This window comes from Pseudophryne corroboree, chromosome 4 (assembly GCF_028390025.1).
Source record: "Pseudophryne corroboree isolate aPseCor3 chromosome 4, aPseCor3.hap2, whole genome shotgun sequence".
In the NCBI taxonomy this organism is placed as follows: domain Eukaryota; kingdom Metazoa; phylum Chordata; class Amphibia; order Anura; family Myobatrachidae; genus Pseudophryne; species Pseudophryne corroboree.
The window spans coordinates 272,652,886-272,665,406 of NC_086447.1; the positions used below are offsets into that span (position 1 = coordinate 272,652,886).

The 12,521-nt window shown below is 39.8% G+C and overlaps 1 protein-coding gene across 2 annotated transcripts in view; it reads right to left on the minus strand.

Annotated features, from left to right (window-relative positions):
* The window catches only part of VEPH1 (ventricular zone expressed PH domain containing 1), a 988,289-nt gene that overhangs the window by 624,858 nt on the left and 350,910 nt on the right, over nt 1-12,521 (minus strand). For both annotated transcript variants that reach the window (XM_063916128.1, XM_063916129.1), the window contains exon 7: nt 9,084-9,304. In XM_063916128.1, the coding sequence (XP_063772198.1) occupies nt 9,084-9,304 (221 nt within the window). The remainder of the gene's footprint in view (nt 1-9,083; nt 9,305-12,521) is intronic.

Consider the following 12,521-nt stretch of genomic DNA (forward strand, 5'->3'; position numbering starts at 1 on the left):
ACACACACCCCAATGTATTAAAGAGGCCTGATGGGGAGAGTATGGTTGTTACAAGGATACGTGGAAGGGATGACCTACAAGAACCACTTTAATTCAAAATCTACGTTGAGACCTGTGGGGGACAGGGTTTTCATATCGTAAATGTATTTCATTTCTGTTTTTGCTAGTACTGTATTTGTGTCTTTTTTCCTCCAATTCCCTTCTATTTTTTTAATCCCTATAACTGTCGTAATTGAATCCAAGGAGCATTGATGTTCTTCCATAAAATGTTTGGATAAATTATGTTTATCCAGGCCTTTCTTGATGTTGCGTGTATGTTCCCCCCATCGCTCACGGAGCTTTCTTGATGTGCGTCTGACGTACTGTAATTTGCAGCTGCATTGGATCAGATAAATGCAATTACTGCTGTTACAAGTAATGAATTCTTTAATCTGATATTTCTTGCCACTTCCTGTGGCAGTGAATTCATTAACTTTTCTGGGGGTGGTAGTATGGGATTTGCACATAATACAATCCCCACATCTATGAAAACCGGTAGTTTTCACTCTCCCTGTTTTCTTCTCTGGAATGGCACTTTTGACTAAACGGGATTTTAAATTATTCGCTTTTCTGTAGACGAACTGTGGTCTGTCCGGAATGACTTCTTTTAAGAGAGGGTCGCATTTTAGGATATGCCAGTGTTTTTTAATAGACTTCTCTATCTCTCGGTGTTGTGTGTTGAACTGAGTAATGAAGGGAATTTTCTTTGTTTGGATCTTGGGTTTTTCCTTATATTCGAGTAATGCACTTCTTTCCATGTTCCTTATCTTTACCACTGTTTCTTCTATTTCCTCCTTGTTGTAACCTTTTTCTACAAATCTGGAGGTCATTTCTGATGCTTGTTTATCAAAAACCTTTATATCCGAACAGTTTCTCCTTATTCTTTGTATCTGGCTTCCTGGAATACCTTTCAACCACGTTGAAAGGGGATCCGGTCTGAAGATCGACAGTGTCTAGGTCGACAATGTTTAGGTCGACCACTATAGGTCGACAGTCACTAGGTCGACATGGATGGACAGGGTTTCTAGGTCGACATGTTCTAGGTCGACAGGTCTAAAGGTCGACATGAGTTTTTCAATTTTTTTTTCTTTTTTTGAATTTTTTCATACTTAACGATCCACGTGGACTACGATTGGAACGGTAAAGTGTGCCGAGCGAAGCGGTAGCGGAGCGAAGGCACCATGCCCGAAGCATGGCGAGCGAAGCGAGCCATGCGAGGGGACGCGGTGCACTAATTTGGGATCCCGGTCACTCTACGAAGAAAACGACACCCAAAAAAAAAAAAATCCTCATGTCGACCTTTAGACCTGTCGACTTAGCACATGTCGACCTAGAAACCCTGTCGACCTTCCATCCATGTCGACCTAGTGACTGTCGACCTATAGTGGTTGACCTAAACATTGTCGACCTAGACACTGTCGATTTGATGAACCACACCCCGTTGAAAGGTGGTTACTTGTTCTCAAAATGTAGGAATTATTATCCGTGGGTTTGGTATAGTTTCTTGTTCTGAGAATGTTGTCCTCGACATATATACACAAATCCAGGAAATGCACTTCTTTAATGCTGACTTCAAAAGTGAGACTTATGTTGAATGAATTTGTGTTCAGAATGTCACAGAATTTTTGTAGGTCAACTCCCCCTCCCCTCCATACAAAGATAATATCATCTATGTAGCGTTTCTATAATATTATTATTATGGATATTTTAGATATGAGTTATTTTCCCAAATGCATATATCCTCCCAGTATCCCATGAACATATTCGTGTATGCTGGGGCAAATTTTGTTCCCATGGCTGTCCCCTGTACTTGTTGGTAGGAATGATTTTTAAACCAAAAAAAGTTGTTATTCAAGATAAAATTAATGGATTCCTTTAAAAATTCTATCTTTATCTTATCTATATTGCTATTTTTTATAAAATAGTCCACTGCATGAATTCCTTTGTTATGGTCCATGATGGAATATAAGGAACTTACATCGGCTGTTACAAGGATATCTCCTACCTCCCATGAAATGTTTTCTAAGATATTGAGGAAATTGATGGTATCCTTTAAATATGACCTGATTTTTATCATCTACGGTTGTAAATGGTGATCCACGTATTCCGAAAAGTTGACAGTTATGGAATCCGTGCCGGCGACAATGGGTCATCCCGGGGGATTTTCTATGCATTTATGGATCTTGGGAAGTAGATAAAACACCGGTAGGCTTGGATTTTTATTAAAAATAAATCCTGCCTCTTTCTCATTTATAGTGTTGAGAGTTTTGTATTTAGTAATTAGGGATTCCATCTCTTTCTGTATTCTTAGGCTAGGATCTCCTTTCAATATTTTATAGGTGGTTTTATCATTTAGTTGCCGGAGAGCGTCTTGTTCGTAGTCTTCTTTATTCATTATGACTATGCCCTTTATCCGATGGCTTTATAATGATATTCTCGTTTTCCTCCAGAGATTTAATGGCATCTCTCTCTTTTTTGGTTATATTAGGGTATTTCCTCCCTTTAGGTATAATTCTTTCTAAATCCTCTCCTACCAGTTGGTTAAATGTTTCCACATAACTTCCTTTCATGTGTGTAGGGAAGAATGTAGATTTAGGTTTGAATACATTCTTGATTTCCGAGCTTGCTTCTCGTTGTGAAATGAAGAATCTCTTTAGGGTTAAGTTTCTTGTAAACTTTTGCAAGTATACATATGTTTCGAACTTATTCATCTTATTGTCAGGGGCGTACTTAAGACCCTTTTGTAAGATAGATAATTCTTCTTTCTTCAAAATATGGTTACTAAGATTGAAGATTCTATTATTCGGGGTACTCTCCACTTGTGTCGTGTTTTCTTTAGTGACAATATCCATTATGTCATTCCTTTTATCTTTATCCACCTCTTTTCTCTTTGTTAATCCTTTTCCCCTCTTCCCCCTTTTTATGTATTTATGTTTCCTGGTTATCTCCTGGTTCTCCAACTCCCGTTCCGTCCTAAAAAAGCTTCTTGTCCCAACTGTTCATATCTGTTCCTGGTCGGGAAAGATGAAGATGGAGTACAACCCGCGTTATATTCATCCACCACGATATAATCTCTTCATGTTTCCTCTTTTCAATATATCTGTTTGTTCTTTTTGGTTTACTATATCTCTCTTCATAATTGCCATATCTGACATCATTTTTTCTTCTTTGGTCATAGTTTCTGTTCTAAACCGTGTGTTGTCTTGTTTTGTCTCCGTACTTCCATTTGTTTGTATTCTCATATTGTCTTCCTGCATATGTGTGCCTCATTGTTCTGGAGGGAGTTCTATAGATATATTACTTGTTTTTCAGGGCAGTTCTTACTTCCCTTTGTCTGAGATGGTTTATATTACTCTCTCTCTCTCCTTATGAACAGTGGTATCCACTTCCAATGATAGGATACTGGAAGAACAACTGCAATTCCTCTGTTTTGGTGTGAGACATTATTCTTGTGGATCTCCTTCTGTATTTGATAGTATTCTGTCCCTAAAGTATTTCCTTTGTTTACGTTCAATGATTTCTCTTTCCTTCCTTTTTACTCTATGTTCCAAATTTTCTTCCATTTGTTTATACTCTTCCACTTTACTAAGTGGTTCTATCAGTGCCGTTAGTCTCTTTATTTTGTCTTCACATTCCTCTAAAGTTTTTCTTCTTTCCCTGATAATTAACTTCATCAGGGATTGGGAACAGGTATTAAGTATATTATTCCAAGCTTTTTTGAAATCGATATTCTCAAAGTGATTTGATGACTCCTTATGGATTTGTAGCCCCTTTTGGTATCATATTATCTTCTATGTATCTTTCTAATGTTGCTATCTCCCACCATGTGCTACTCTCCTTTAGGAGTGTTTTCTCCAAATCATGCATAATCTTTTCTAAACTATGATCAATGGATTCTTTGTTAATAACCTGGTCTGTTATAAACATATTTTCAAAGAGAAATTTCCTCTTGTCCCTATATCCTAACATCCTGCCTCAGGGAAGATATTTAGATAACTCTGCAATACAAGGGAAAAAAGAAGCAATACTTCCCTGCACTGGAAGTGTAGAGGCTGCAAATAAGTATATGTTCCGGAGTTATCAACCGGAAGACAAATAGTACCACAATACAAGAATTATACACAAATTGCGCTTCAACACTGGATAAATGGAATACTTCAGACCGGTTTGTTTCCCAAAAATCTTAAAGTCTCTAATCGATGTCTCCAGGAATTTTCTCCAACAAGATAGCACATAGAGGAAGAAAAACAATAGAAAATTTCCAATGTGTGATAATTTCTTAAGATGTAACAGGAATCATACAGAGGGACTATGGGATATATAGTGTCCCCTCCTTAGTGTCTTTGTAAGATGTTCTGGGACCACCCGGAAAGTGTATCAGTCATAAACACAGAGTGCTCACTTTCTTGCTTACTTCAACATACGTATTTGGACTCCTATAAAGGTATCTTTAGGATTTTCAAGAAAAACTTCACTCCAGAGGGTTCCTCATTTACCAGGTTATTCTCCGGCATATGGGACATGGGAGGAAAAGCAAAGAGAGAAAATCCAATGTGTAGTGGTTCTCTATAACCGTAAAAATGAGGGTATGGGGGATATATAGATAAGTACAGATAGATCCCTTTTCCTCTGTGTCGTTATATCACGTTATGGGACCATCCAAACAAATGTGTGATGGATCACAAATACGAGATGCTCACTTTAAGGCTTACATAAAGTTAGGCCATTGTAAACATATAAAGGTATCTTTCAAACTGTTCGGCATAAATCATTTCTTAAAACTCTTGACATAACACGCTTACACGTGGGCTTACTTGAAGTATGCAGGGTATGTTCACGTAGCGGTTTCTTTTAAAACGCATCCATAGTTAATCTCCACCAGAAAAAGCCGTGTTTGTAATAAACAAACGGATTTTATTGAACAAAAAATATGTACATTAAAACATGGGAACAAAGATCACCTTGCCTCGACAGTTGTAAAATTCCCAATAGGGGTAAAGAAACATAAAAAGGGCGCAAATGTTCTTACCCAATCTGCTGGGAGCCTCAAAGACAAAGGATCACCAAGTTCTCACACAAAAAAACTTGCCACCAATGCGTTTCGACTACTCTGGTCTTCCTCAGGGTGGTGGTGGGATCCCAGAGCAATCTATTTATCCTCTGATGGATCCCACCCCTTTTTAAATGCACAGTGGAGAAACTACAATAACTGTCTCAACTAGGGACATGTTATATGTCTCTATGTATAGTAAATCGGAAACAGTAACAGACCCTTATAAAAAAAACTACTGAATAAAACCTTTAAAAGCCATGTAAATTCATTAATTCCCCGTTAGTACGGGTTGGCATGGCAACCAAGTAGACGGCCAATCAGACATTCTTCCTGGCTCTGTGCCGAAGGGAGCTATAGGACTTCCTGTGTGTGGAACGCACGTATCGGGCACGCGCGACGGACACAGGAAGTGGAGGTGATGTACTTCCTCCCCCTGCGTTCCATGCAGCCTGCGATCCCGGATACGTGTGCTCCACCTCCCCGGAAATGCTACTATGATGGATACACTTTAAAAAGAAGAAATATATGTGGAACAAAAACCTATTAAAAACTCCATTGGTATCACATTACTGTTAGCGGTTGTGGATATTACTAAACATACAATAAAAGTCCAAATACAAATAAAGCTAAAAATTTAAATATAGCCTCTTTAATACATTGGGGTGTGTGTATTTTAATGAAAGGCAGCAGTACCTTTCAATTTCTCACAGTTACCCTGAGACATCATGTGGTCCCTATTATATCCATGTTTTATGTCCATAATTATTCCTCCAAATTATTACCATTTTTTGTAGTTTCTCCACTGTGCATTTAAAAAGGGGTGGGATCCATCAGAGGATAAATAGATTGCTCTGGGATCCCACCACCACCCTGAGGAAGACCAGAGTAGTCGAAACGCGTTGGTGGCATGTTTTTTTGTGTGAGAACTTGGTGATCCTTTGTCTTTGAGGCTCCCAGCAGATTGGGTAAGAACATTTGGGCCCTTTTTATGTTTCTTTACCCTTATTGGGAATTTTACAACTGCCGAGGCAAGGTGATCTTTGTTCCCATGTTTTATTGTACATATTTTTTGTTCAATAAAATCCGTTTGTTTATTACAAACACGGCTTTTTCTGGTGGAGATTAACTATGGATGCATTTTAAAAGAAACCGCTACGTGAACATACCCTGCATACTTCAAGTAAGCCCACGTGTAAGCGTGTTATGTCAAGAGTTTTAAGAAATGATTTATGCCGAACAGTTTGAAAGATACCTTTATATGTTTACAATGGCCTAACTTTATGTAAGCCTTAAAGTGAGCATCTCGTATTTGTGATCCATCACACATTTGTTTGGGTGGTCCCCTAACGTGATATAACGACACAGAGGAAAAGGGATCTATCTGTACTTATCTATATATCCCCCATACCCTCATTTTTACGGTTATAGAGAACCACTACACATTGGATTTTCTCTCTATGCTTTTCCTCCCATGTCCCATATGCCGGAGAATAACCTGGTAAATTAGGAACCCTCTGGAGTGAAGTTTTTCTTGAAAATCCTAAAGATACCTTTATAGGAGTCCACATATGTATGTTGAAGTAAGCAAGAAAGTGAGCATTCTGTGTTTATGACTGATACACTTTCCGAGTGCAGAACATCTTACAAAGACACTAAGGAAGGGAAACTCTATATCCCATAGTCCCTCTGTATGATTCCTGTTACATCTTAAGAAATTATCACACATTGGAAATTTTCTTTTGTTTTTCTTCCTCTATGTACTATCTTGTTGGAGAAAATTCCTGGAAACATCGATTAGAGACTTTAAGATTTTTGGGAAACAAACCGGTCTGAAGTATTCCATTTATCCAGTGTTGAAGCGCAATTTGTGTATAATTCTTGTATCATCGCATAACACTGTTCAGTATCTAAAACATTGAGTTGTTGGCATTGGGTGGCAGAAGCTATTATTGTCTCTTTCTAATTGAGCACTGTACACTTGCCTTCTGCAAAGTTAATTTTGTAGTTTTTTTTCCCCTCAAGGATACTGATAGCGGTTAGTGTTAGTTTCGAAGTCTGGAACAAATTAAACTTCTTCAGTCTATAGTTTTGCCTTTGATTTTTAGGTTCAATGTAATTGTCCTGACTTTGTCCCCGTGTCTTCTGACTGTGATGGGTTCACATTCACTCATTGATTTGGACCATTTTTCATTGCAACTAAAATGTCTAATGGCCCCTAAGTCCATATACCAGCAGTCTCTCTTATGCCTGTCTGCTATGTTCAAAGTTGACTCATTATTGTTATAATGATTTTTCTGCGTACCACATTGGTCTTTCAGTCTGCAATCTGAAGCCTTGTGCCCTATTGTACTTTGGTCTTTTATACATAATGGGGGTGATTCCGACTTGATCGTAGCTGTGCAAAATTTAGCACGGCTACGATCAGGAACACAGACCTGTGGGGGGGACACCCAGCACAGGGCTAGCCTGCCCTGTCGCAGAAGTGCAAAAGCATTGCACAGCGGCGATACTTTTGCACTTCATAAATAAATCCCGGCCAGTGCAGCTTTTGCATGCTGGCCGGGAGCTACTTGTCCCTGCCCTGGTCGCAGCGGCTGCATGTGATGTCACACAGCCGCTGTGGTCCGCCCACCGCACGGTCTGGCCGCGCCTGCGTTGGCTGGACCGCGCACACAAAATGGCGGCCAGACGCTACCGTGCCGCCCCCTCCCGTCCAGTGGCCGTCTTTACCTGATTGACAAGCAGAGGCGATCGCTAGGCATTGATTTCAATGCCACTATCAGAAAATTGAATTCTGGGGTCAGGTTTTGCAAAATAGCCTTAGAGACCTCTTTGCCATATACCTTGACTCCAACGGATGCCAACTGCTGGGTGATAGACAATACATTACCAATGTATTCATTCATGCCCTTACATTTACTTACTTTAGAACTGTACAAAGTGTATCTGAGGTTTAATCTCCTCATAATACCCTTATCTTCATAAACTGTTTGCAGCACTACGCACACGTCCTTTGTGGATGCCATTCCATTGATGGTATATACTCGCTGTTCAACAGATAAGTCAAGGGTTCCAATGGCTCTAGCCACCTCTTCTGGATTTGGGCTGTCTCCTGGATCAATCATGACCTTCCACAGCTTCTCACACTAACTGCATTTCTATAGTGAATTTCTAAGTAGAGCCATTCAATTTATGATGCTCATACTTGTGCTTGGAGTATACATTTTTACCTTCAATATACAGCTGTAATCCTGTTAAATGTGTCCTTCACAGCCACAGTCATGGGCCCATAAACTGTTGACATATGAGCTCTCCTAAGCTAAGCACTGTATATCAGTACTACACTGTGATGCTCCAATAACACAGTGACATGCAGTGGGCATATGCTACGTAAACAACATGCACCTATAGTTTAATCAGCCTGACCTTTAAATCTGGTGACTCAGACATGTGCTGTTATTGTGGCTGATATGCCATGCACAATAAGAAAAACGTGATGTTATTGTAATTGATGAGTCATGCACAATAACACTCAGCTTGTAGCGTTTAACCATTTAAGTAAATGTCAACACTAGCAACCACTGTAATGTCCAAACAAATTCTGATAAGATTGCATGTGGTCAATCTACTCTAGACTAGAATACATAAGGCCCCTTGTTGCTGTGACTGAACAACCATATCTGCAATGTTGGAAGTTTGTGGCCAAATCGTCACAGATCTAGTTCTTTTGTGACTTGATAAAGAGTCTGAAAAAAGCATGGCAATAAACAGTAGGGACTTATAAGTGTAGATCTCTGAATGTGGAATGACTGTCTAACAACAGCAATAGCAGGCAGTCATGATAAAAGCACACATAATTAATATATATTCATTATCAGAATATTTTTTACATAAAGTAAAAAGCATGAAAATATTATATACTCTGTACCCTTTGCTCTAGAAATGCAATCTCTCATTAAGGTATGACTGAAATGTGCACTTTTGCTCTTACCTGCATGCTGGTACTGTTTCGTCAATGAGCTGTTCATTTAGTATTTTGCTTATAGCAGTTAAGCTGTTACTCATTCTGAACATGTCTCTGCCTTGAATGCCTACAATGTCATTAAATGTGCTTGTAATATTCCTAATTTCCATCAGAAGAATATGATGAAACGAATGTTCCATGTTATTTAACTGATTCACCAAATATGTCAGACAAATCTTGGCCATTGCCTACAAAAACAAACAAACAATGATTAATGCTGATTACCTTACATAATAAAATAGTACAAATAAATAAATAAAATAAATGCTATGTTTTATATTATTGGTAAATATCAATAAGTTCTGTATTGGTACATACCAACAATACTGCCTTTAAACATGCAGAAACACATATTTCAAAGCACAGAATTGATTACAGAGCTTCCCAAACTTCACCTTTACTGCCTGGTTTTAAGGATATCCATGCTTGAGCAAAGGTAACTTAATTAGTACCTCAGTCAATTTGATTTAACCATCTGGACTTTATCATGGATATCCTTAAAGATAGGAGAAGCGTTATTTCCTAGAATCTCTCAATCAGTTCATTTATACAGGATGTTACCCAGTCAGGATAGTCTCTCTTGGCAGTCCCTTGGCAGAAATGCTATGATGCCGTGCAACAGGGTTTCCGCATCTGAATCCAATGGGTATCCATAAACTGAAATAGTGTGGTGGGATAGATCCTCAATTAAGCAATAACTCCATGTAAATCCAATAGGTGGCGACTGGAGACGGTGACAGGCAAGCTTGACGCGTTTCTCGAGGCAGAGCAACACCCAGTTTCCCCAGAGCATGAGCAACAGAGTTTCCGCATCTGAATCCAATGGGTATCCATGAACTGAAATAGAGTGTGGTGGGATAGATCCTCAATTTAGTGGTAAGTCCATGTAAATCCAATAGGTGGTGACTGGAGATGGTGACAGGCAAGCTTGACGCGTTTCTCTGAGCAGAGCAACACCCAGTTTCCTCAGAAGCATGAGCAGCGCAGTGGATATCTCTTCTTGTTTACTCCATGGATATCCTTAAAACTTGGACTCTAATGGCAGAGCTTGGGAAACTCTGGATTAATATATAGGTCCCTTAGTCACTAGTATGTTGTTATGCTTCAGTTGTACTTACTGTATATATTGAAAAATTGTAAACAACATCAAATTTATCAGAAAATTAGTGTATGCCACACATAGCCAATCTTGGCTACTTAGGCCAAACGTTTATGTATGTATTAAGTGTGTGTTTCAAGTTGCTATCTAGAACCTTGAAAAGTATTCAACAGAACAATTTAATAAAATATATAGTGTATTTAATTTACAACATCATTCTGCTTGGTTAAATTGACCTTTATTAGCTAGTAATCACATGCATGTTGGACAATCTTTCACCATTGTCCTTTGGATGTTCTTTGTTGCTTCCTATGATTATGGACCTTTGTCTCCTAAATATAAAAGGAGATATAGCAGAAAAATTGTATATACTTATTTCAGCAAGTGAGTTTATGTATCCATGTCACATCACACTTACCCATTAATAATTTACATTGCACATAAGAAATACCATTATACACAACCCTTTATGGTCAAACCCTAGCTGGGATTGTCACATTATGGCAGTCAGTGGCCTCTAAAATTCCTATCCACAACAAATGGACATTAGGTGCATAAATTAATGTCCAACGTGCAACTTAATCTATTAATAGGTGGGTGTAATATGACACGGATACCTAAACTAATTAGCTGAAATCATTGTATCCTGTTTCTGTGCTTGATATTCTTTTGTTTTGAGAACCATATTCACAGGAAGCAACAATTAACATCTCTCCGTTGCAGATATAACCACTGGTGAGCAATGGTGTAAGATTGTCCAACATGTGTACAACCTATGAATAATACCATCATGTTCAGATTATGGGGCTGATTCAAAGCTAAAAAAATGCAGGTAACTGGACACCTTGGCAAAATCATGTTGCACTGCAGGTCAGGCATATTTAAAATGTACAGGGAGATAAAGATTTCAGAGAGTTGTGTCCAAATTTAAATCTATATTGCAGTGTAGAAATAAAGCTGTCCAGCATTTGTGGGCTTTGGGCCTAATTCATATTTGAACGCAAATGCAGATGCAATTGTGATTCTGTAGGCTACGGAGCTAATGTTAGCTCTCCATAAGTACATTTTTTCTTTCTCTAAGTAACTGCCTAGCTAGGAAATTGTTCCATTGAATAATTTGTTGAGGTTCCAGATTGTACCTGATTCAAACACATAAGTGTCTAGGTTGAAGGTGCCATTGACTCCTGGCTGCATATTCCGTGACCACACCCTAAGGCCGGGTACACATAAGAGCAATGTCCCAACGCCCGATGGAAGGATAAATCGGGTGGAAGCTGATGAATGACTGCGCGATATTTCCTTCCATCTTGTATTCACAAGCATGCCTTCATCAGTGGGATTGGGCCATCTGACATATAGCACCTAAGATGTGACGACCCTGCTGATGACGCTGGTGAACAAGCGATTGAGTGTACATACTGGGAGTCATTCCGAGTTGATCGTAGCTGTGCTAAATTTAGCACAGCTACGATCAGGCACAGGGCTAGTCTGCCCCGCATGTCAGTGCCGGCGCCCACCACAGAAGTGCAAAAGCATTGCACAGCGGCGATGCTTTTGCATTTCAGGAGTACCTCCCGGCTAGCGCAGCTCCTGCGGCTGGCCGGGAGAACCTCTTCACTGCCCGGGTCGCAGCGGCTGCATTTGATGTCATGCAGTCACCGCACCCCCCCCCCCCCCCCAACGGTCCATCAGCCCCCTCCCGCCCAGCGACCGCCTCTGCCTATCAATCAGGCAGAGGCGATCGCTAGGCAATGACTGCCTTCGGCCATATGGCATGTGCGAATAAATGCAGCGTACGATCGGGTCGGAATGACCCCCACAATGCGATGTGGAAGATATGTCATTCCAATTTGCCTCATAATGGCATATCATCTGATATATTGCCTAATGTATACTCCCCCCCCACCACCCTTCTTTACACTTTTTGCAAGCTGTACAGTATGTGTCTTACTGTACTTCACAACTTTTGCTAAATTAAAACAAATTCTGATCAGGTTATTCCAGTTTTTGATCAACCAGGACTGAAAATCTGTAGATTAATAGTCACTAAGTGTAATTGTTTTACGAAAGTGAATAGATCTTTGTATACCAACTATTTCGTCTTAACCGTGAACCACTGGAGCTGTGCAATTTGACCCTATGCATATTTTACTGCTTGACCAGGTGTGAGCAGCTGAGGCAAACAAACAGTGATACCCCGTTTCCACTAGCTAGCACGGGTCGCAGCCGGGAGCCTGACACGGCTGCGACCCGTACTACTGCCCCCTTCTACACTGCGCTCACCAACCCGGCATATTGCCGGGTTG